At 39.6% G+C, this 26,728-nt stretch overlaps 1 protein-coding gene across 1 annotated transcript in view; it reads right to left on the bottom strand.

Annotated features, from left to right (window-relative positions):
• Positions 1-26,728, bottom strand: part of LOC141141245 (dynein axonemal heavy chain 5-like) — a 334,052-nt gene that overhangs the window by 149,788 nt on the left and 157,536 nt on the right. The window contains exons 45-56 of the mRNA XM_073628924.1: positions 24,085-24,153; positions 22,996-23,094; positions 19,147-19,284; positions 14,449-14,666; positions 13,532-13,707; positions 13,119-13,267; positions 9,815-10,007; positions 8,771-8,994; positions 5,713-5,799; positions 1,637-1,744; positions 984-1,070; positions 566-630 (exon numbers count right to left, since the gene is read on the bottom strand). Of these exons, the coding sequence (XP_073485025.1) occupies positions 566-630; positions 984-1,070; positions 1,637-1,744; positions 5,713-5,799; positions 8,771-8,994; positions 9,815-10,007; positions 13,119-13,267; positions 13,532-13,707; positions 14,449-14,666; positions 19,147-19,284; positions 22,996-23,094; positions 24,085-24,153 (1,613 nt within the window). The remainder of the gene's footprint in view (positions 1-565; positions 631-983; positions 1,071-1,636; positions 1,745-5,712; positions 5,800-8,770; positions 8,995-9,814; positions 10,008-13,118; positions 13,268-13,531; positions 13,708-14,448; positions 14,667-19,146; positions 19,285-22,995; positions 23,095-24,084; positions 24,154-26,728) is intronic.

The following is a 26,728-nucleotide window of genomic DNA, read 5'->3' as shown; positions in this document are numbered from 1 at the left end:
CAAAGCATATGTAGCATATACACTAATGCAAATATGCTCCACAGGCAAAAGCATAAAAAAAATTAAAAATATATATCTACACAAATCTACAAAATAGTGTGTATGTATGTGTGTGTGTGCGTGCGTGTGTGCATGCGTGTGTGATTATCAAAATTCCTGCTGTTTTTGTTAATCTTATATATCTAAAGACAGGAGCACTTAAACTATTATATGACAAATAATATAATGTAATATAATATAATTTTCAGTATAAAAAGTAAAATAGATCAGGAAATATGAATAGGTTACATAAGAAATGTAAATCTGCACACTTTTTTTGAACTGCCACATGACATAGCTGAGCATGGTTCAGTAAATATTTACTGCAGTAATACTAATGCAAACATAGTTCACACTATGCATTGCCCAGTAAATACTGTATGAATGCTACATTATCATGTCATATTGAGTAGTTGTAGTTTGAGCGCTTTGAAACATGCTTTTGCTATAGATCAGCCATATCAACAAAACACAATGTAAGTAATGTTTGCTAGGTTTGTTTGTTGCCATATTAAAAAAGAATTACCTGGTATCATAGAGAATAAGATTGAACACTGGATCCAAAGTCCTATAGAAGGCTTTTGATAGAACCTAAAATGAAAAATACACAAATAAAGGAATTAGTTATATACATACTGATATCAACTGTATTGGTTTTATGAAACAGTGTACTGCTATGACAAGAAGGAGTATAAAACTTTTCAAATTAGACAAAATAAGCTTTTTCTTGTCAACACACAAATTACTGCTAATAGAGAATTAAGATTTTATATACTGTATATGGTAATCTATATGATTATGCACATCCCTTATCATGTACTGTATGTCTTTGCTCACATATTGGTGTAACGGTTATTAGGTAAGTCTACAAGACAAGAAACTGGGTATATTCTGTGTACAATATTCTGTGTGTAAATGTATGCATACATTTACAGTATACTTACTGCATTTTCTTGTTGGTTCCTCCCATCAAGCCAAATCTTAGACAAAGGTCTCCAACCAAGAGTATCTCCCTCTATATACAAAATTCCCTGTTATAAAAACACATTTTTTTACATATAAATGCTTTTCCTGCCATAAATTTGTTTTGTGTGATATTTCATTCTATTTCATCATGTTATATATTCATAGGATCACTCAGTTGTTGGAGTGATAATTGGTATTTATTGTTCTAAAAATGCATGAAGGAAACTGTCTCTGAGTTTTATAAATTTCTCACACTGTGATTGTGTGTTAAATAGGCCTAAAAAATCCTTTATGTATAAGCCTTCATGTGCCTGGCTGCTCAAATTAAGATTATAAAATGGCTCAGTATTATAAATAGGGTAATCAAAGTATTTGGTTTACACAGACATATAATATGGTACTATACAGAAATGATGGTTTTAATATTGAGTATAATCATGCTATAAATAAAAGAATAAACATAGGAGAGAAAATTGGAAAGATATTGAATACAGTCCTGCTGGCTAGGAAAAGGAGCTTGTTATAAAATATTGTTAAGAGAGCACATCCAGACCAGGCATACTGTCTATGTAGAAGTTCTAGCTTAAGGTGAAATCCTGAGATGAATTCAACAGCAAATGTGAATACTCACAGTTTTTGACAGTGTCGCTGGAGAAGCTATTTGCAAATCAGTTGTTTCAAATATAAGCTTCAGATTTTCAGGGAGATCCAGATGGTCACCATTACTGAGTTGCAACACCTAAGAACAATTAAAAAATAAAATGGCAGAATATACCTAGCTGAATACAATATTTACAAATATTAACCAAGGTATCTGTGCATTCCACTTTTTCACAAACATCAAGAATCTCTCCAGCCTTATACCATAATTTAGAATTAATTTTACTGCAAAATGCAAGACTACAGTTTTGTCACTACCCACTTAAAGATGAATTCCAGGTGTGGTATATTTTTCCATAGTTACAATGGTCCAGCTTGGTCCAATGTAACTATTTATATACCATACCTGGCCAATGCCGCTGGAGCATGAAAATCAGATGGAGACAGAAGTACAGTTAAATCACACTTGTTTAATAATAAAAGTAAATAGAACAAACATAGTCAAAACATAGCCAAGGTTCGGTAACCGGAACGGATAGTCAGACGAGCCAGAAATCAGCGTACTGGAACAGCAAGCAGGATCTGGAGCCAGAAGGAACGTCAGCCAAGCAAGTCTTTAACAGGAGAGAATCTCTGTGATGTTGACCAGGCAAAGGCAGAGATCATCTGGGCTGGACGGCTTAAGTAAGCAGGACTGACAAGCAGGATATCAGCAACAGGTGAGTCACTGTGGAGAGATAGCAGCTGGTAATTAACCGACAGTTGAGCGGCCAGCTCAGAGAAGGAAGGGCTGAGCCCATACCTGACAGTACCCCCTCCTCCTCAATGACCCCCCCTCCCTCAGAGGACCACAAGGCTTGAGGGGAAAACATCTATGGAAATCACGGAGGAGGACAGGGGGATGTAAGTCCGAGGATGAGACCCAAGAGCGTTCCTCCGGACCACACCCTTTCCAATGCACCAGGTACTGTAAGCGCTCACGTAACCTATGGGAGTCAACAATGGACTGTACTTCATACTCCTCATGGTTCTCAACCTGTACAGGGTGAGGACATGGCACCGAGGTGGTAAAGTGGTTGCATACATTTGAGATACGCATATTAGAAGGAAGGTCTAAAGCGTAAGCCACTAGGTTAATCCTGGGGAGAATACGGAAAGGACCAATAAACTGAGGTGCCAATTTCAGAGAGGGAACACGGAGTCGGAGGTTGCGAGTAGACAGCCAGACCCTGTCCCCAACCTGGTAGGAAAGCAAAGGCAGGTGTCTGCGGTCAGCATGGAGTTTGTACCTATCATTGGCATGTCGCAAAAGCCTACTGGACTTGTGCCCAAGTGGAACGAAGACCATGGAGATGTTCCTCTAATGCAGGAATGTGGAACAAATGAGTCAGGCAACGTGGAAGGTTGGAAACCATAGTTCGCAATAAACGGGGACAAGGCACTATTGTAAGCAAGGTAAGAGGTCTGACCAGTTGTTATGATAGTCAGAAATATAGCAACGTAGGAACTGCTCCAAGGACTGGTTGGCTCGCTCTGCGGTCTCATCAGACTGCGGGTGATACGCAGAGGAGAAAGCAAGCTGAATTCCTACCTGTGCACAAAAGGCTCGCCAGAACCATGACACAAACTAACTACCCCTGTTCGAGACGATCACCTTGGGCAACCCATGTAAGCGAAAGATCCCCCGAGCAAAAATGGAAGCCAGTTCCTTAGATGTGGGCAACTTCTTAAGTGGAATACAATGAGACATTTTCGAGAACCGGTCAACCAACATAGGGATAACTGTGGTGCCCTGGGAGTTGGGTAACTCCACAATGAAATCCATAGACAGGTGGGTCCAAGGCCTCTCTCCATTGGGTATGGGTTGTAGGAGACCCACTGGAAGGTGTCATGGAGTCTTACTCTGAGCACACACGGAACAAGGCAGAGATCATCTGGGCTGGACGGTTTAAGTAAGCAGGACTGACAAGCAGAATATCATCCAGCTGAGCAGCCAGTTCAGAGAAGGAAGAGCTGAGCCCAGCCCTGACACCTCCACTTGCTGTTTAACAGCTGGCCTGCTTTGTGAATAGAGGAGGTCAGCTGCTCAGCACAGGCACCATTCAGTGAATGCTTTGCATTTTCTGAATGAATGAAAAGTGTTCACACTCTCCACTTCATGCAAAAGCATTCTCTGAATGGCGCCTGTGATGAGTGGCTGATCTTCTGTGTTCAGAATGTATCACGCTAGCTGCTCAGCACAGGATTTGGAAGCCAGTGGAGATCTCTGGAATGGTGGTGTCAACTTCAGTGATTTCCAGCTTCCAAGGACACCAGCCAAGTATATGTTTATATTGGCCCAAGTTGGATAAATGTAACTATGTAAAAATTGAGAATCATCTTTAACCGCTTGCCAACTGTATACTGTACATATCCGGCGGCAAGGCGGCTCTCCTGTGCAGAATCATGTACCTGTACGTGATCCTGCACTTCCGGGTCTGGGGCGCGCACGTGTGCCACCAGCAACCCACTCCCACCGTGATTGGACACAACCAGAGACAATCAGCGGATCTGGCAGACTTGATGTCCACTGGGTTCGCTGATTGTGGAAGAGAAGCAGAATGGAGGCTATGTAAAAAAGGCAGACTGACGTTCTGTCAGTAGGGAAGGCCGTGATCCTGTGTTTCTGCAAAGCAGGAACACGGATCTCTGCCTTTCCATTGTACAAGCACCTCCCCACAGTGAGTAAGCACTCCCTAGGCACACATTTAACCCTTGATCGCCCCTGATGTTAACCCCTTCCTTGACAGTGTCATTATTACAGTGACAGTGCATATTTTTAGCACTGATCACTGTATTAGTGTCACTGGTCCCCACCACAAAAAAAGCGTCAAAAGTGTTACTTAATGTCCAATTTGTCCACTGCAATATCATAGTCCCGTTATAAGTCGATGATCGCTGCCAATACTAGAAAAAATAAATAAAAAATAAATAAAAATTCCATAACTATATCCCATAGTTTGTAGACACTATAACTTTTGACAAACCAATCAATATACGCTTATTGGGATTTTTTTTAACCAAAAATATATAGCAGGATACATACTGGCCTAAATTGATGAAGAAATTAGATTTTTTACATTTTTTTTATTGGATATGTTTTATAGCAGAATGGAAAAAATATTGTTCTTTTTCAAAATTGTCTGTCTTTTTTTGTTTATAGCGGAAAAAATAAAAACTGCAGAGGTGATCAAATACCACCAAAAGAAAGCTTTGTTTGTGGGAATAAAGGACATAAATTTTATTTGGGTACAGTTTCGCACAACTGCACAATCATCATTTAAAGAAACGCAGTGCCGTATCGCAAAAAATGGCCTGGTCATGAAGGGGGGTAAACCTTCCGGAGCTAAACAGGTTAAAAAGAACAATGTACTGCTATTGCTGACTGCCTTTTAGAAAATGCTACTTGCCTAAATGTCTCTGGCTTTAGTGCCTGGCTCCCTGATCTGAAACTAGCAACAAGTTAGAGTGAATTCACAACTCATAACCTTAATGTTTGTTACGGTCAATGACTGAAAGTATTCAAGATGCTGGATCTGCTTGTCAGTAGGGAAGGAACACAACAGTTTTTTTTTTGCTATCTGTGTCTCAACTGATGAGATTAATTTCTATTTATCCTAGAAACCATTGTCTCTGGGTGAGAGAAAATCCAAAATGTTGTGTTCCCAATGGAACAGGAACAAAGGGGACACTTCTGGTGAAACATAGAAAGAATTTTCCATACTTTGTAGGGTTTTTTTTTTACTTTCACTTCCTGATGTGTCTAGAGGGATGATAAATAAAGGGAAAGCTCCTGGGTGGGACATAGATGGCACAAAATGGCCCAACAGGTGGTTTTCACCCTTTCATACTCTATCCAAAACAAAAAATAACTTTTGGCTTAAATATACTTTGACAAATCGGTAAACTTTAAGGGGAGTTCACTACAACATTCAAATAGTTATTTTGCAACATTTGAGTTAAATGTCTATTCCCAATGGCATTGATTGCTAGAAATAATGTCTATAAGTAAGCATCTTGTTAGTTAAACTAATATTTTTTGAAGACACTTGAAACACATGTCGTTACCTTTTCTGGCCCTAGAACACTGTTAAAGTTGTCAGTCCAAGCGCAGGTGAGCTGTCCATCAAACCATAGCCATGTATTGCAGTGATTCTAGAATTATAAAAAAATGGATTAATACTTTAAATATGCAAGTTAGCTAAAATGAGTAATGCAGCGTACACACGACCGTTTATCCGTCGGAATGAACTCTGACGTTTTTTTCAACGGTGTTCCAACGGAGTTCAGCTGAAACAGACTTGCCTACACACGATCACACCAAAGTCCGATACTTTAGAATGCGATGACGTACGACGGGACTAGAAAAGGGAAGTTCAATAGCCAGTAGCCAATAGCTGCCCTTGCGTCGTTTTTGGTCCGTCAGAATAGCATACAGACGAATGGTTTTCCCGATAGGAATTGATTCCGTCAGAAAGATTTAAAACATGTTCTATTTCTAGGTCCGTCAGAATTTTTTAAATAAAAAGTCCGATGAAGCGCACACACGATTGGAATGTCCGATGGAATGATTCCGTCGGACCTTTTCTGCCAGAAAGTCCAGTAGTGTGTACACGGCATTAGAATTCTGAAAATTTTACATAGTTTGCTATGATTTCTCTTATACATACTTAAAGCTAAAAACATGGGGGTGGGTGATTTACAAAGCCATACTAATTAAGTTAGCCAAACAGAGTACCTGTATTTGTTGACTAAAGATACGGCCTTTATGCTGATCCTCCTAACTATTCTTAACACAAATCTAACAGAATGGACTTGTCTGGCTGAAACAGACTCTCTGCTGTCTCCAATGATATTTATCTCAAATTTCCTGGTAGCCAGAAACCATGAAATCTCTGCTTAGGCTTTGGGTCACATGACAGATTTCAATAGCAAATTGATTTTATTCATGGCACGTGAGATTCATTTTTTTAACAAAAAGAATGTGATTTGTTGATTTGGTTATTCTAACATGCGCTTAATTGATTCAGATGAAGTATGAGTTTTAAAAGAAATGTATAATGATTTTGTATATATTTCTTTCTTTATTTATTATGGTAAAAAAAAAAAAAAAATTATAAACAGTTTTTAAAAAAGAGGGTAATATCCGCGCTTGGTAAAAAACAGCATGCAGCAGCTGAACACTATAACCCAGATATAAGGTATAAATTAAATGTGTAGAAAAAAGTGCAGTACTAAAATATATGAAGAAAGTTGTACAAAAAAGTGTAAATTAGTGACCATATAATATGAACAGTGTTGCCATAAAACACATAAAAACAAGAAAATGCTAAATACTGCAAAAAACTTGCATAAATCGCATATAAAATCGCATATAAACCAAGAAATTGCTAAATACTGCAAATAAATAAAACTTGCATAGATCGAGCATCTTCATATGGTAATGTGACTTGGTGTGATTGCTTGACCTCGTGATACCCCTCACCTCTAGTATAAGAAAGGCTTACCGGACGGCCAGCGACCCCCCTTACTCAGGAAGGTCAAAGAGCGTGAATTGGATCACAGATCCCCAGAAATGAACTCCAGATCTCCTGGGCCTCCTTGATCTCCCGGGCGTCTCTTGTCAATAACCTCTGTGTCCTGGATGATCTCTCAGTCACGGTAAGTATCCCAAGTGTTCAAAAGATTGTGCACAAAAAGATATGATACTCCAAATAGTGTGATATTGTCTCATCAAGAAGATTTATTGGAGTAAATGATACAATGCTGTTTGGGAGCTTCCACAAGTCTCCAATTAGCATAAAAACAGGTTTAAAACAGAGAGTTGCTAGCATGTAAAAAGTCCTGTATACAGACGTTTAAAAAGCGATCGCTCGTGCGCAGAGCGTGGGCGTGACTCTCTGCGCACACTATTTGGAGTATCATATCTTTTTTGCAAGATGTGCACAATCTTTTGAACACCTGGGATACTTACCATGATTGAGAGACCGTCCAGGACACAGAGGTTATTGACAAGAGATGCCCAGAAGATCAAGAAGGCCCAGGAGATCTGGAGATCATTTCTGGGGATCTGTGATCCAATTTGCGCTCTTTGACCTCCCTGAGTAAGGGGTTCGCTGGCGGTCCGGTAAGCCTTATACTAGAGGTGACGGGTATCACGAGGTCAAGCAATCACACTAAGTCACATATTCATATGAAGATTTTTTAGTCACTTTTATGGACTTCCTTTAAATATTAACGATATATTTTTCATATTTTTTGCACTTTTATTGTAGCATTCTCCATATATATATGATCGTTTGGTCTTGTATATTCCTCAGTTTTGCTTGATCTATGCAAGTTTTATTTATTTGCAGTATTTAGCAATTTCTTGGTTTATATGCGATTTATGCAAGTTTTTTGCAGTATTTAGAATTTTCTTGTTTTATATGTGTTCTATGGCAACACTGTTCACATTATATGGTCACTAATTTGCACTTTTTTGTAAGTTGTGCCCAACAACTTTCTTCATATATTTTAGCGCTGCACTTTTTTCTACACATATAAACAGTTTTTGCTGTGCTCTTTTTGGAAAACTCCTAGTGCTACGGAAACCTTATGCCATGCATGCACCATGCACTAAAAGATAGAGAGAGAAGTGAGCTAGTATAGAGTAAATATAAGAGATAATATAATACAACATATTTACTTCTTTTGCAGATTACCCATTATATAAAATGTATACAATTTTTTAAAGCATCAGTCAACTCTAAACTGATATTTCAGTTTCTGGAAGATGCTGGAGATGTTGGAGCTGACAATGTCTGATATATCTAGGGGATTCTATTGATGATATATCTGCACTTAGGTTTCTAGGTCTGTGTAATTGCTGTGGCCCTTATGAGAGGTCCCACATACTCTACTGGATGTTATACAATGGATTTTATGGTATGAAAAATGTAATAGAGGTGCTGTAACACCACAAGCTGGGCAAGATAACCCAAAACTCTAATAGAAAAACATTTTGCTTCTGAAATATCTAAGGCATTTTACTGAACTAAGTCCACCAGGACCATGGACTTTTCCTTTTATGGTACTATGAAATAGATTAAAGAAATGTGGTTATTTTTTTTGAGTAACTGATTACCCGGATAGCCTTCTTCCACACATAGGTGACAACTCCATCCTGCCACGTGTGTGATGCATTCTGGCCTCCAAACATCAGAGTTCCACTATCCACACTCAGTGGGTTGATTTTCACAATTTTATGGGCTGGCTCCTCACTAGAAACCTGGAGATGGTTGAGAGCTTGTACAAGGGTACGAATGCAAGAGCTTTTTCCAGAAGCGGGTGGACCTGCTACAATCACACCTGAGGGAGAATAAAGACTCATAATTAAATCTGTGCAAACCATGGCAATATAAATATTGCTTGAAAAATAAACAATAGCTTCTTATTCCTGTAAGTATTTAATAGACCTTAGAACCCTGGTGCCTAATTTGAAGCCCTCTGGCAATAAATTCCTTTTTTTCTTATGTTTTTATAATGGATGTTGTTGAGACAACGGTCAAATATAAAATAAGTAATTTTAAAGTGGGTTACAGGAAGCACAAATGTAAAACCCACTGATTTTAAAGGAGCTCCAATAGCACTGAGCTCTAGCAATTTCCTGTAACAAGCCTCTTTACTGATGCAGGACCCCAGTCTGCAAAAAAACTCCTATAGTATGTTTGGTCATGCATGGTCTCTGACCATCTCCTGTAGCATATACATACTTTATGACCATCTCCTGTTGCATGTCTGTAGCCTTTGACAGCTTTCTATAGCGTTATATTCACTGAATATTATGTGTGGTCTTTTGACAATGTCAGAAGCCACACTTGAGGCCCCTTTTTACAAGTAAGTTGATCACCATTGACTTATATTTTTCAATGCTTTAATTTAAATATTGATTGTTATGATGTCTCCTATGTTCTGTGTGTTTGTATTAATTTATGCATGTGTTCTCTGAGTCAGTCACCCAGGGCAGTAATATTCACATGCTTTGAACAACTATCAAAAAAGAAAAAGGTCTCACACAAAAGCTGGCAGCGATGTCTATTTCATTTACATCACACATATTTACATTTCCTGGGCAAATATTACTAAAAACATTTTTTATAAAATAACAAATACTGTTGTACATGCCTACCTGAATTTACAAGGGACAAACTGAAGAGCTGTTTTACTTTGTTCAACCAGGGTGAATGGGGAAATAATTTATTTTCATCTGCCTTCATCAGAATGGCTTTTTCTAATTCCTTTTGAAGGATTTGTCTAGAACCAGATGTATCGTGCATTCCCATAAAAACATCTCCAAGAATCTGTTTAAACACTAAATAACTCTGTAAAAAGTAAAACCATAGTCTGGTCATTGTTTCCAAAAAAGAAAGGAATTAAAAATGAGCTAAACCATAACAAATAAGACAATGCTATTTTTAAGGGTTTTTTTTAGATTAGACATCTGCTGCAATGTAATAATTAGCTAACCCACACTATTTTAGCAACGTAAAACTGGGTGACTTGCTTTAGCTAAAAAAAACATGACTAGGGGGGTTATTTACGAATGGCAAATCCACTTTGCACTACAAGTGCAAACTACAAGTGCAAAGTGCACTTGAAATTGTACTGAAAGTGCACTTGGAAATGCAGTCTCTGTAAATCTGAGGAGTAGATCTGAAATGAGGGGAAGCTCTGCTGATTTTATCATCCAATCATGTGCAAGCTAAAATGTTGTTTTTTTATTTTCCTTGCATGTCCCCCTCGGATCTACAGCGACTGGACTTCCAAGTGCACTTTCAGTGCAATTTCAAGTGCACTTTGCACTTGTAGTTTGCATTGCAGTGCAAAGTGGATTTGCCTTTCGTAAATAACCCCCATAGTTCCTGCCTTATGTTGGCCATAAACTATATGAAAAATCGTCCAAACCCATTTTCGAAAAAGAAACATTCGGCCGTGAGCGCAAACGATAGTGCCATCATGTAATGACCGATAAATCATTCAATGGACATAAATGATTGCATTTTTTGTTCGTTTTTTTACATATACCTAGTGCAAACAGTTTGGACAGGAATCATATTAACCTTTCAATTTGTCGTTCATTCAGTAGAAAATTTCCAAACGTTTACTTCGTTTTTTTGGCTAAAAAACGTCCCAACGATTATCGATTTTGTGCCCATTAAAGTGATTGTAAAGGATCGTTTCTTATTTTTTTCAAATAACAAACATATCATACTTACCTCCACTGTGCAGCAGTTACCGTCTTCTATGGTTCCCCGGCGGCTCTCGCGGCTCCTCCCCCGCATCAGATAACCCCTTAGGAGAAGCGCTCTCCGGAGGGGGTTATCTTGCATGCGTGCTCCCAAGTCCAGCATTTGCATCCACATACACAAATGCCGGACTCGGCCCCATCCCCCGGCGCCAGCATCATTGGATTTGATTGACAACAGCGGGAGCCAATGGCTGCATTGCTATCAATCTATCCAATCAAGAGCTGGGACCCTATGGAGAGAGGGACAATGCGTCCCCACCGAGGAGATTAAGGGGGTCAGGTAAGTAAAACAGGGGGCTGGGGGGCCAGTGACAGCCAGGTGTTTTTTCACCTTAATGCATAGGATGAACTGTCAAACTGTCGAACTAGACAACAAACTGTCTAAATAACCGAATTTCGGACGATTTTTCGTATAGTGTATGGCCAGCATAAGACACTTGTTTTGCAAATAGTCTACACCTAAAGAAAAAAATGGCTACTGCTTCATTCAAACTGAACACATGGGAAATATACTTTAATTACAGTTACCTTATAGCGATTTATTGTAAATTTTTGTGCCCGTGCAAACTAAAGAATGCATAAGGGTGTCAATGTTGGACTCTTGTAAAACTGCTATCACATCTTTGTATGAAGTAAGTGCAAGCCCGGACTGGGACAAAAAATAGGCCAGAGCATATAATCCACATCCATAATCATCATACATATTATTAAAGTGCGCACTGCAGAGACAGTTTTTTTTTTTTGTAATACTTTCCTCTGAGACTGTCCCAGACGAGAACAGCATTTAAATTAATTCTATGCACTGTGCAATTGCAATTTAATAATATAACATGGGACTGAGAAGATTTAAATTACTTTGTACTAAAACAATAGGAACTGGGCAGGGAAGATGATTCTCACAAACTTGCTGTGAGAGGAGGACCAAGACCCCTGCGGGCTTATTGGAGGGTGGCAGACCAGCACAGCACCAGGGAAGAAGAATAACAACAGTACCTGGCTATGCCTATAGTGTGTTCTAAACACGTTGTGTTGTGCGTAGCCTGATACCACTTTACTCCTCCTCCGACAGGTTGCCTAGGCTACCAGCCTACCATCCCTCCATGAACATCGGCATCCTCTAATGAGTGTCGCAAGAAGTGACAAACTGCAGCGGGAGGATTACTCGAGCAGAGTAAATTCCTGCCCGTGTCAAAGTCCCTCCCTGGAGGCCCACACCAGACCCAATATGAAAGTAAAAAACAGAATCTGGCTATGCACATTGTGTAACAGATTCTGTTTTCTGTCTTCCTCCTCCAGTTTTTTTACAGGCAGCTACCACTAAGTGCTGCCATCATGTTACATGGTGAGGCTGAAGGGAGGACCAGTTCAGAAGGATTCAGAGAGTCCTGCTTTATCAGTGTCACTCCCTAGAAGCCCACATGGCTTGCGGCAGACAGAAACCAGCGGATGAGAGCCAGGTGTTTGATATAAAAGTGATATAATTGCATATTTTATGTTGCGGTTCTCAGCCTCTGGAGCTCTCTGTCACATTAGCCAGCTCTTGTTAGGACATGTGGCCCGATGACCCCGGCCCAACCAAGCAAAGGCTGGAGTTCCCTATGGCCCGTCCGGGGCTGAGTAAATGTATTTTAAAAAATTTTTGCATTTTAAGCCATAATGTATACTATATAACCCTTCTGGGCACTTTATGTTATTGTAGGCAATCTAAGTGTGGCAAAAAAAAAATATACTGATGTTTGCCTGATGTTTTCTCAATTTAAAGTGCTGCTTACAACAATCATACCCTCTAAGTCTATCTGAAAAACAATAATAAGCACCTCTACACACTGCCCCAGTTTTCCTGGGTGCAGGTAAACAAATGTATTCAAAGATTTATCAAAGGATAAATCATTTAGGAAGAAGCCCTAGGCCCTACAGAGAAAAAAAGCTTGTAAACAGAAACGTAATATGTAAAGATTCATGATTGATAATTATATTTACTGTGTCCCATAGTATACTCCTGAAGACAGGATTACCACTGGCTGAAACCTTTCTTCCACTAAAAAGATCGGAGTTAATAATGAAACACATATTCACTTGTTGTCCCTGTAATTGTATTGCCCTTTGCTTGGGTGTATGATGCAAGCCCACTGCTCTGGGTCTGCAATTTCTTGCCAAACACAGTTTAAAAAACTCTACTACTTACATCACCCGTCATTCGTGGGCCTAGCACATCTTGCAACGCGTCAGCTACGAAGATGTGACTTTCCTTCATTGCAGCCACAACAGGGTTAGAAGAGATGACTTTTTTATTCTTGTCTGTGTTGTTTCCAGTTTTTAAGCTTGGCACAGGACCTGATATATACAAGAGCAGATAAAATAAATAAATATGCTTAGCGTGCAAATAGGATACTAATGTGCTTACAATATTTATTTTAATATTTCAATTTAAGCGCATATCTATGTCAATAATATCATAGCATGCATATGGCTGCAAATTAGTCAAAAGCGAATGTTCATATGACTTAATTTGTAACCCCAATTTTATTCTAAGTATCTGCAGTGAGCCTGATGCATGCCTTACTCCTTGAATCAGATATAAAGTGCAATACATCTTACTTGCTGCAAATGCTGTAAGTTGCTGATAAGACATAGCACTGCTAGAGCGGGAGAGTCTTCCTCCTTCCAGCTCCATGCGACCATTAATCGTCTTCTCCATCTCCCGCCTTTGACATGCCCGGTATATGACCTCTACCATAGACTGGAAACTGATATGTCGATGATATTCCTCTGAGCTAAGATACCAACAAGATGAAGAAATGCATCAGAACAGAGCATATTATACAAATAACATTATTAAATTCAGTATAAAAGAAAAGGTAAGTAATATATAAGGCCTCTTGCACATGATACTCCTGTTTGAGCATCTACTTTTTCATCCCGAATTTCATGTGGTTGTTTTTTGTATGTATTTGGGTGAATTTTCACCTATATGCGTTTGCGCATTGTCACGCAAATATATTCTCACGTTTTCATTCTGCATAATATGCAAATGGGCATTAGCGCGCATGTATGCGCACTTGCATGTATTTGCACGCATTCACGTGCACAAGGCGTAAATTACTGAACAAAAATGCAGATTTTTCTTTTTATTTATTTTTTACTGAAGAATACCAAGTGCTTATTTACGTGCCTGTATGCATAGGCACATTACAATGAATGGGCTGTATTTTAGCTCAGTAAAAAAAAAAAAAAAGCTGTAATGAGCTTTTTCAAGCTGCAGTGTGCAAGATGCCTAAAACCATGCATGCTGTTGAATGAACATTATTTGTAGTTAAAAAAAAAAAACGTTAAACATCTAAGCTACAACAATTAGTCTTGGCTGTAGACAAATAGGGTAGGTTGATCCATATGCCAGTTTCTACTAATATGCACTATATTAAATCAAAACAAAGGAAGGTAGTATTGGGCCAACTGTGCTGTTGAGATTAGTAACTGCATAACCTATAAAGCACATAGGAATTCAGAAAACTAACAGTTGTTCCTTGAGAAGCTCTGAGATGAGTTGTAGTCTTGTAGCGAGGATCTTGGAGCCTTTAAAACCAAGGCTGGTAAGTTTAGCCCTGAGAAGTGCAGTGTGGTCAGGAACAACCAGGGAGACAGCTCTAAATATGGCTTGTACATCCTTAGGTAGATTCCGGAATCCTGATTTGGAAACAGTGAGAAAAAGTCTGCAATTGGGGTGTGCTTCAACCTGCAAATACAAATCAGTGTTAATAAAAGCACAATTATAAATGCAAACTGCAAACTACCCTAGTGCATATTTTCTAGCAGCTTTAAAAAAGTATCAGAATAATAAAGAATAAGTGCAGCTTTATAAAAAAAAATGATTATTAACGGTTATGCTACTTTTCGTGCCTCATTATTCACTTTCAGGTCATTACAAGGACAGGGGGGCTCTCTTTACGTCTGGATTAAAAGTGATTTAACCTGCACATACGGTAAGGCTTCTTTACAGTAAGAGCTGTAAAAATGTGGAATTGACTGTCTCATTAACTATTTCTAGCCAGATTGGTAGATTGTTTTTTAAAAAGAGCTGGATGAATTCCTAAATGCACAAAATATAACTTGTTTACAGGTTGCCCGGGACGGGACCTGGACAGGGGGTATACTGTATTTTGCTACTATTTGGGTTGTGGTTCCTTTAAACAGATGAGAACCCTAAGCCCAAATCTGGGATTGAGATACTGATGGTGAGCTATTTTGTGTGGTCTTCTTTATACCAGGACTTTGGACAAGGCAGAGGCCTTGCAAACCTCTGAGGGTGGCATAGATGAGGTAGTCAAAGCCCTGGTGTAAGCTACAGTGACCCAGCAGCAGGCCTCCATGGAAGCCAACTGCTGCCATGAGGAAGCCCAGGCATGCCAGGACCAGACCCTGGCACTATTGTTACAGGCTCAGCAGACTCCGGCAGAGCAGTTGAAGGTACAAAGCAAGTCTGTCTAGGCTCAGTTGGATGCACTGGGGCTAGCCATTTTTTTACAAAAGCTTATGCGCTATTATGGCACTACTCCTCCCCCTCATAATGACGTGGAAGTCTCCCTGACCATGACTGAATGTACATGTGAGAAAAGGGTGGCCTCAGGACCAGAGGGCCTGTTTTTGTCGGGGGGACCACAGAAGCCCTTCTATGACCTACCAGCAGTCGATATCAAGCACTATGCGAAGCTCAAGAGGGAGATCTTAACCCACCTTGAGCTGACTCTGGCTGTTTGGGGCCATCGGTTGCAATGCTGGAAATATCATGTTGGCCAGTCACCATGATATCAAATGCAGGACCTATTGCAGTTGTCCACAAAGTGGTTGCTGAAGAAGTTAAAGGGACCGCAGATCATGGAACAGGTTGTCATGGACACTACCTAATGAGCTGGAGTATTGGGTTAGCCATGGGAAACCTCAGATGATGGACTAACTTGTAGAGATGGTTAAGCATTACACCATGGTAGAGGATCTACTGGGACCTGCCAAGCCCTAAGGACCCTTGCCAAGGAGAATCAAGCCATTCACAAACAAAGCAACCAGCACTCCCTGTGTTCCAGAAATCTACTCTGGCATGAAAGTATAAAAACGTTCTGGCAGTGTCACTCCTGGTGCCAAATCAAGGCTCAATATCCACTGCAGGAGGACCCTGTGGAATGCAGATCTATTCAGAGGTTGTCCTGCTATACCCAGAGGGTATGGGCTGCCCACTTGGATCTGACAGAGTGTGAAATCTGGATTAACCAACTCCATGTCTGAGCACTAGTAGACTCAAGTATTATGGTAAGCCTTGTCCATCCCGGGGTAGCTGGGAGAGTGGGCCCCCGTATCTATGACCCTTCAGGTAGTATGTAAATACAATTACACTTAAGAATAGCCACTGGTACCAGTAGCAATACCAACTACATGTAGCTGGCTTTTACTTTAACAAGCAGTTGGCTAGTGATCTCAGGCCCTCCATATTACATTGGATTCTAACATTTATAGGTAATAATGGAGCTGATCAGGGTAATGCACAAGTGCATTTGTAGCGCTACCCCCGGAGGAGCCGTTTAAGTATGTTTGTTTGCGTACGCTGCCTCTCAACTCCAGTAACAGTCTCAGCCCCCTCTGGCACACCTGGCAATAGTGTAAGTGCAAGGACCAATGAGAAACACACGTTGCAATAAAACGCATAAATTGTCTTTACTGTAATGGCAAGCAATGGCAATTCTATATAGATTGGTTAACTCTGTATAAATTGGCTCTATGAGTCTGGGCAGGAGAAGAGCAGAAGAATGACCCTTTCTTTTGTCAGACCTCTCTCTTCTGTCTCCTGACACCACAGGCCCAACTACAAACACTGTATTCAAATCAGCATTTAATGGCTTAACTTCCCAGATAAACTATCCCCCACACCCACAACATACATAGAGCCCTGAGTATGTGTGTGTGTGCCCGCATGGCTCCAGTCCCTTGGAGGAAGGATGAGGCCTTGGATCTTCAGCTAGCCACTTTAGTTGGTGCATTTAAACTCCTGCTTAGCAAAGTGTATCTGATATGCTGGCAGTATCCGGATAACAAGGTGGACACTGTGACTGCCTAACAGGCCATTCACAAGATCCAGGTTCTGGTAAGTGTAGGTAAAGGTGAGGTAACGCTGTCTATGTGCAGTGTCCTTGTTTCCTGCAGATAGGCAAGTGCCCTCTCACCAAATCCTGCGGTCAAAGCCCAAACGAACATCCTGGAAACAGGCAGGCTCTTCTGGCGATCCGACTGTTCGCCTCACACTGGCACACTTTACACAGTCTATGCAGGTGCGCCTGGATATGCAACTGGGATCCCCTGTCACAGGATGGATGTCCCTGACCGGCTGTGGAACTTGCAAAGCGAGCTGTGGACTGACTGTGGGATGATGGAAACCTTTGCAGCTCACCACTGGAGGGCTCTACAACTCCCCGCTGGAGGGCATTGTTTCAAGGTAAGTCTCTCATAATGTGCTAGTATGCGGTGCATACTAGCACATTATGATATTGCCTTGCAGAAGAAAGACTTTTTTTTTTTGTTCCAATAATATTTATTACAAATTGTTAAAGCATCATACAGAAGTTTATGCTCAAACAATTGTCAGAAAGTTGTCAAAACAAGGATGCATTCTCCAATATGATCAGTGACCCTGACCAATTAAACATAAAAAACTACATAAAAAAAAAGTTTTAGGCCCAGCATGCAGGCTTTACTCATTGACGTGGCCATTTGTCTAAGGCTATAAGCCCATATGTCTCAGCAACTAGTCATCAAGAAACCTCAACAGGTAGTGTCAAGCATTAACAGTACAGTAAGCTAGTGATCCATCATAGCTCCAGAATATGGGGGATATGAAAGCGTTGTCAGCTAGGACTGGGCCCGGTACCTCAAATCATATGGTCTCAATCTCAAAGAAAAAAACAAACACAAAAAAAAAAAAAATAGAATAGTTGGGGAGACTACCAAAAATTATTATTATTATGGTATAACAGAACCAATAACAGGAAAAGTGAAAAATGAAAAAAAAAAAAAAAGAGAAGCTCCCCTCACAAAAAGATAAGCAATCCAGGAATTCCACACTTTTTCAGACCTAGCTTGCTTATCTCTTTGAATACTGGCCAGCTTTTCATTGATCATAATCCAGGATTTTTTGTGCTTCACCAACGTAACATTGATAACAGGTGATTTCCATGCACATGCTATGGTTATTTTAGCAGTTAAAAGAATGAAAAATATGAGAGTTCGTAGATGTCTGGGGATCTCCTCCGGCACTACATATCCACTTTTGGTTTGAAAAGTAGCAGTCTGCTGCTGTTAAAACATAATTATTATTATACAGGATTAATTTAGCGCCAACAGTTTGCACAGCGCTTTACAATATAAAGGGAGACAATACTGTTACAATACAGTAAAATACAAGAGGGTTAAGGCTGGGTTCATACTATTGCGAATTGGATGTGGTTTCCCCGCATCCAATTTGCATAGCAGTAGATTGTGACCGGCTCTCTATGGAGATGGCGATGGTTTACATATCTCTGCAGCAGCTCCGGTGTGAATTACATGGAAGTCCTGTGCTTCTTCTGGTTCGTTACAGGTCCAAATTCAGCCAAAAATTTGGGCGGAAATCAGATCTGAAACGGTGAATGGAGAAGCACCGGACCCAGGCTGGGAGACGCTCCGTGTTCCAGTGTGAACCCAGCCTCTAAGAACTCTAAGCTCCTTTAGGGTATATAAACTCATATGAAAGGTACCCGCTTGCAGTAAAGCAATGAATATAATTTAACTATAAAAGCTTTAGTTTTGAAATTTAATTTTGATATTTCTTATTACAATAAATAAATTGTTAAGGTTTTACTGCAGGAATATAAGTGAATATACTTTTTACTATAGACATTTTGTTTTTGTGTTTGCTAACCAGTACATTCTATGTGTGCAATCACCCACTAGATGGGGCTAATAGCTTTCAATAATGTAATTACAACGCAACCGCATGAGGGTAAGATTACGTAATATAGAAATGCAAACAACTCCTCTGTAATGGTATGAGAAAACACAGCCACTGACCAGATTGGCCTTTACTGAGGAAAAAAAAATGTTAAATTGTTATGCAGTAGAAAGACCAGATAAGGAAATACTGTGTGCAAAGAATATTTAATAGCATGATTCATTCTCTGTAAACACTTCCAGACCTTGCATCCATCTTGTAAAGTGATCTTAGGTAGTCTGGCACTGAATGAGTCATAAAGGGCCCGTGCATTGTGCATGAAGACAGAGATTGCTTGCTCAGGGAGGAGGTGAAAATCATCAAAACAGCTCCAACATCCATCCTAAAAAATACATGGAAAATACATTCATCCTGTTGCAGTTACATTGACATGTTACAGCTCACTAAACTGTGATTCTGAAGGTAGAGCAACACAGGTGATTGAAACACCCAAGATAAAGACAACCCATGTGTGATTTTGCATTTTTTGTTCAGGCATTCAATCACACTCTTTGGGAGGAAAGTTTGCCAGATCATTTTATATTCTCAAAACTGAGCAAACAAGTGACTATACTGTATGTAGAATCACACTTCTAGATTCAAAACAAATCACTGATTGATTAAGAGGATTGTGTATCTGTCCGCAGATTGTTTGCACCACTAAACATTACACATCAACATTACCAAATAAATGAATAGGAGGAATTAATAAAAAAGTGTTTGAGAAAAACTTTGTGTCAACTGGAGAGGTTGCCCGAAACAGTCAATCAAATTTTAAATGTTCATTTTTTAAGCAGTGTTTAAAAAATAAAATATAGAAGCTAATGGGTTACTATGAACAATGGCACCAGTTAGATCCTTTTTATTAATTCCCTCGCCTTTGTTCTAAAGTGGGGGAGAAGTATGATCTTAGCTTTTAAAGAAATATTAGCTAAACTGAATTTATGCACCCTTAAAAAGAGCACATCGGGGGTAGATAGGATCACCTTTTATGAATACATAAATAGTCCTTTTATAAACTTAGTAAAAAGTTATTTCGCTTAAGGTTATCACAAAAAACAAGGGGCACTCTTTGCACCTGGAGAGAATGAGGTGTAACCTCCGTGTACAGAAAGGTTCCTTTAGAGCAGGGGTCTCAAACTGGTGGCCCTCCAGCTGTTGCGAAACTACAAGTCCCATCATGCCTCTGCCTGTGGGAGTCATACATATAACTGTCAGCCTTGCAATGCTTCATGGGACTTTTACTTTCACAACAGCTGGAGGGCCACCAGTTTGAGACCCCTGCTTTAGAATAAAGGCTGTAAAAATGTGGACTCGTTTTCTTGAGGAGCTATTCCTAGCCAACTCAGTACATTGTTTTAGAAAGGACTGAATAATTTCTAACTGCACAAAATATTATTGGCTATTAAATTCATAGGAAATGTATCCTCCCCAAAAGGAGTGGGGGCATCATCTCCCTGATCTGGGGCAGTATTGCAAAGATCTCTACTTGTCCAGAGTGGTGACATGGTGTGTGTCACCTAGATCCAAACCATGTGTACAAATTGAACAAAGCTTCTCTCTGGTTACCCTCTCAGCTCTCCCCTGGATCCCACTCAAATATTATAGGACACTAAACAGACATCCTACCATAGGCGCCATGAGTGAGATCATTGACCAGATATTTACTCAGAAGGGCCTATCCCCATCCTTCTTCTCTGACGTAATTTTTGATAACCCTCAATTTCCACCAGGCACTGATAATAAATACTTCTAGCTGAGATGGGCTGTTCTTGGTGTGTACACTTTCGGACTACACAGGGATGGATGACTTTACAAACTTTATGTGACCTAGTGGATAATCAATTGAACCCATGGGATGAGTACCACCTCAGACATTTCTGACTTCCCTAGCTGCTCAAGGTCTTTACTAGAGCCTTGATCTCCTTTGATTGTCCGTGTAATGAGGGCAATTTTGTACCCCATCTGCTTATCTCTATGTACAGTGCAAGATGCTAAGCGCCCCCCCCCCCTCTGGAAAACTATGTCCCTCCCTGCAAAAGTTCTGGATGGGAGTTAAGAATATTATCCTTCATTTTACATCAGTGGACCTCTGCGCAGACCTTTAGGATATTTACTACACCTCAACAAGGTACCACTGCAACATTAAATGCACTCGTTGACTGCTCACATGCTGACTGCAACTCATGCCTGCATTCCAAACGTATAGAAAAAAACCTCCCCACCGACCCAAGGTCATTGGTTTCACAAACTGAATGACTTTATATTTATGGAATGCCTAAAGGCAGCACTTCACAATAGACAAGACAAGTTCAGGATCACCTGGCTCTCTTGGACAGCCTATACCTGCTCTTTCCAATATAATGGGCTGTTATCTCAACTCCAGTTGGCCAGGGGACCTAATAATCCACCAGCAGGGATTTAACCCATGACCCAACTAACCACCTTATGAGATCTCATACAAGGTGGGTACCAGGGGAAGATGGCGTGGGGAGAAAATTACCTCCCTCTGCCTATACCTCTACCTATAGCAGATAACACTTTCTAGGCAGTATCCCGTTGCCTTTGGGGATCTGGAATGAGCTTTTCCCATGTTAGAGCAAAATACATCATGTTTTCTAAGGTTTTGCAAATCTTAACATTAAAGTTGAGGAAGCAAGGTTTCTATTTATCTTTGATTGGACTTGATGGATATGTGTCTGTTTATAAATTGGCGCACACTTTTGTAAAGGCTGTTCACCTTTCTGAGCATCAACTACAGGTTTAGGGTTCTAATGATGCAAGGTGTTTTATTTATTTATTTCTAAGTGATGGACATGTTTTTTTGGCAAACTATGTAACTATGTTACTAAAGTACTTTCTAATACTGAGCCCCTGTGGTATTCTCTCTTTTGTGAGCAAAGACAGATGGCAAAACTGTGCTCTACATGTATGTTTACACAGTGATTGAATAAATATGAACACTTGCAGCATGTCTTATTTCTCACCTTTGAACCTAATAAAAAGGTTGTGCTGTTTCATTTAGGCTATCTGCAGTATTCATGCTTCAAGCTTGATTTATTAGGTTACAACTGCAATTTTTAATGCCAAGTTATAAAATAAAAACTCAAAGTAGAAGTATGTTCTCCCATTAATAAGTATGTGCTGTAGCACTTAATTATAGGTGCCCCAGTCCCTCAAATAAGTCCTACAAATACCTGTTGAGTCTGCCAGTAATGTCCACCCAATGCAGCCTTCTGTGATGGTGCTGCAATGATGTTGCACTGCTCCTGATTTTGGAGCAATGTTAACACGCTCATGAAGGCTGAGCCTGCTTGCACTACAGTGTGACGGAAAAATGTTGCAGGGGAGGGGGTTGCTACCATCATTGTTACCACAGATTCACAATCCTGTAGCTTGTCAATCAGCAAATGGCCACAGCTAGACCTGAACACTGACTGTGCTGCCAAAACTTTCTACTGTGAACTGTAACGCCTGGTAGGATACAAGTGAAGGAGGAATTGGTTTATTAGGGAAGGTAAAGCAAGTTGTTTGCTTACTTTATGAGGCTTGTGCATCACATAGTAACTGGATTTGGAACTTGCTGTCATACAAGGGGCCTTTAGTTGTACTTTAAAGCACAAAAGTCAAATTCCAACTAGAATCTTTCATTTAAGTTTTAAATATAGACCAGGAAGAGGTGAGATTCTCCTCCGGTTTGATTTTTTTATATGGGCCATGATACCAATAGGCATATTCCCAACAGCTAAATTCCCTGTTCCCGTCTTCGAAGAGCATTCTTCATATGTAAATTGTAAATAACAAAACTGTCTGGTGCTCTGAACTTACTATGACAGTCTAATCTATGCTACCACTTACTAGCCCCACTGTATTTCTAAGGTGGGTATGATGGCCCATTTTGCTGCACTTCACATATACATGCAGCCAGGGTTGAAATTCAAGCTAAAGAGAGCATTACAGTAAGTATAAGCATGCATTGTAATTTTCATACAGCAGATTTTTTTTTTTCTACAGACAAATTAATTCTCTTTTCTCAGTACAAATTTTAACTTACAAGAGCGGTTCCATTCAAAACTCTCCCCAGTGCAGATAAGTCTGTTGTTGGAGAACACGTGAAGAGAAAAACAAAATTCCCCAATAAATATGACAGGCCCTAGCGATATAAAAGAAAAAACAAACAAACCATAATTCATATAAAATGAGAATTGTACAGTATATACATTATTATATATACAGTATAAACATGTAATATGATGTCTGTTGCTATGTTGCTCTTACTTAATAAAAAAGAGTGCTGATCCCTAAGTGGTTTCACTTAAGAATTATCACTGTTTTCTATGGAATACATATAAATGCCTATAGATGTATAAACATCAACACTGTAATATTGTCTGCCTAAGGCTAAACACTAGGTCATTGTGAAACAAAATGTTTTTGCAAAGTTTCACATTTGAGAAGTATTGTGCTGCTTTGAAGAGGTGAGCCCTTCACTGTAGTCCATGGGGTCAAAAAGAAAATACTTATGAATTTATCCACAAAGAACAGGAAAATAGAACTAATGACTTAAACGTGAACTCTATAAAATACACAAATGAATACTGCTCTGTAATAAGCAATATATCATTGCGTGTATTTTGGAAATGCAAGCAGTGTAAGTACCTGGTTTTGACTTGGTATGGGCCTCTTTCAATCCCTTCATATCAAATATCAGACTGTGGGTGGCAGAAGCAGCACAAGGAGCCTATCAAGGCTGCTGCAATGCAAGGGGCATGCTAATAGGAAAGAGCAAAGTGACAGAGAGATCATCTCATCTGTGTGCTGTTTTTCCCTTTACAGGGTGGGGGGTGGGAAGGGCACCTGAAAATGAAAGTGAAACTGCAGCAGAGAAAGATCAACTCCCCCTATCCTATTAGACAGGGCTGTGATGTAGGGCAGAGCTGTTTTAATCTAAAGACTGAATGGAAAGAAATTCAAATCCTTCGATAAGTGAAACAGCTCTCATATATGTATTTCATGTATGGAATATGGAGTTTGTCTTGAGTTCATCATTAATATAACTTATTTTCTGTTTCAGTATGCCAATCTGTAACAACTCTTTGATTTTGTAATGAAAATTATATTATCATATATGACAGGCACCTACCTTGACTGTTTCAGTTTTACCAACTCCAGAATCTCCTTGGAGAACCACACCATTCCTCTGCTCTAAAATCTTTATCAAATGATAAATAGAAAAATCAATTCACAATTTCCCATCAATGCACACAATTCTACATGCAGGTATTTCACTAGTGTCTTATACCAGCAAGTTCTCCAAGAACTAGCTGCCCATGAACCTATTACCATTAGGCTACATTCACACAGACATTTGTATCTGACAGCAGCTAAATGCCAGTAAACTGCATTTGAAAACTTAAAAATATTTCCTGCAGATAGCTGCAGTTTGTAAATGAGTTTAGGTGCGTTTAGGTGTGTCAGCTTATTGAGGTGTTTTTTCCCAATGCCCCATTCTTGGGGGGATGGTATCATAGCTGCCAACTGTCCCTGATTTCAAGGGACTGTCCCTGATTTGGAGCAATGTCCCTCTGTCCCTCATTCCTCCTCATTTGTCCCTCATTTTGGTCTGATCTATATAGATGTATATAAAATGCACTTTTTAATCTATTAAAAAGTGTTTTCCAGCACGAAACCTTTCATCTGTCTCTAAATCGCTGCATTTGTAAATTCCAAAAGCCAATATAAAGAAATAGTAGTGGTAAAAAAAGCACTTGTGGGTTTAACCAAACTTGTTTTTTTTTTGTACAATTCTCCTTTAAGGGGGCGTGGCAAGGGGTGTGTCCTATGCCTGCATACTTTTGCTGATAGGTGTCCCTCTTTCCCATCTCAAAAAGTTGGGAGGTATGTGGTATACCCCAGGCACCTCCTCTTCCACTTTGTTGGTAGTTGGTAGTTTTTTGAGCAAGGAGATGGAGCTGTGCAATTGAAATGTAGTACAGGCATACCCCACTTTTAAGTACACAATGGGGTTTATTTACTAAAGCTGGAAAGTGTAAAATCAGGCTCACTTCTGCATAGAAACCAATGAGCTTCTAACCTCAGCTTGTTCAATTAAGTTTTGGTAATAAAACCTGGAAGCTCATTGGTTTCTATGCAGAAGTGAGCCTGATTTTGCACTTTCCAGCTTTAGCAAATAAGCCCCATTATGTACTTAAAAGTGGGGTAGCAATCACACTGGAACATGGAAAAAATAGTGCATGCACAAAACATGCTGCACCAAACTACATTGTACAGCGCAACAGTGCCATCTGGTTCCCACAAACGCACTGCGTTTGCAATCTGCATTTGGGGTGCCTTTAACTATGCACCGATACCCACATTCATAGGGCAGCGTGGTCACCTGAGGTGCGGGAAACATGCACAAAACGCACTTTTCCAGCACCCTGTTCTGGTGTGAACCAGCCTCGAAGCAGAGAGAATGGCAGATAAAGTGAAGATGGGTGCATCCCCTAATATCCCAACATCTAACTAGGGGATATTTTGTCCTGATGTGTGAGGAAATAAGAAACCTATTTCGATAAATTTTAAACTTAGAATGTCAGTGTCTACCTTTGAAAGCTTACTAACTATTGTTAGATCATGACTGCAAAGAATGAATACCAACATGAGGATAAAAACAAAAAAAAACAAAAAAAACACATGAGGATGTATGAGAACCAACATTTCAGGAAGAAAAGAGAAAGTGTGTCGTTTTCTGCTTCTACATGCACTGCAGCTATCTGCAGGTACGCTCAATGTATGTTTAGCTGCAGAAAGCCACAAATAGGACCGAAAAGTCAAACCTGGATGTAGCACTTTCCTTCTTTTCCTAAACGCACCTAAATCGTATGCAGCTAACAGTGCTAATCGCTATGTATGAATAACATGATTACTTTGCATTGTGTGAGTCCAGCTGCTTTTAGAAAAGTCTTCTAAACACAGTTAAACTTAGACACCCATGCAAATGCAGCCTAATATATGACAGCAAATAAGGAAGAGTAATCCATGGCAGCCTTTATGCATTGATTCCATTATTAGGCAAACCCTAAGCTACCAATAGCTGAACCCTGGTTGCTTTTGGCTGTTACACACCAGTGCTCCATGCACTATGGTCTTAAATACTGTAGGTCCATACTCTAGACTGTTTAATGAGAATATAGGATGTAACAAAGAAAATAATTCTCTGTGCAGTAATCAGATGTATGGACTGTAAGTAATAAATAGTGCATTGGTAAATTGCCACTGATAAAAGAATTAGTTGGAACAATTTGCATTTTGCTTATAAAATATGTATGATTTGTTATGCCGAAAAAGATAAATCCCGTGTTGTCATGTATGTATCCTCAGGATAAAAAAATATTGTGTTTTCACACTACTCAGCTACAAGCCAGCTGACAATAGGAATCATTTATCAATGTCCTTTTAGAACATGCTTCCTACATGACTCAACTTGGGGCATTTTTCCATTGCATTAATTTACATATCAATTAAAAGAAAAAAAAACAGCCAAAATGTCCTGCTAATATTTCAGAGTTAATATATGTCAAAACATATCTTTATTACATGAACTGATAGAAAAAGGATATTTGCATTTACAATCATCTGTTTGAAATTATTGTAGGAATCATTTTTTCCATAATATAAATTATTGTGGTTTAAAAAATATAATCAAAAATGTACAATCTGCTTATTGCATATCTAGATTAATGCTGTTCCTTAGTCTAAATAATGCCTAATAAAATATTTATTAA

Source organism: Aquarana catesbeiana, linkage group LG04 (assembly GCF_042186555.1).
Source record: "Aquarana catesbeiana isolate 2022-GZ linkage group LG04, ASM4218655v1, whole genome shotgun sequence".
NCBI lineage: Eukaryota > Metazoa > Chordata > Amphibia > Anura > Ranidae > Aquarana > Aquarana catesbeiana.
This window is presented reverse-complemented; position numbering and strand designations above follow the sequence as displayed.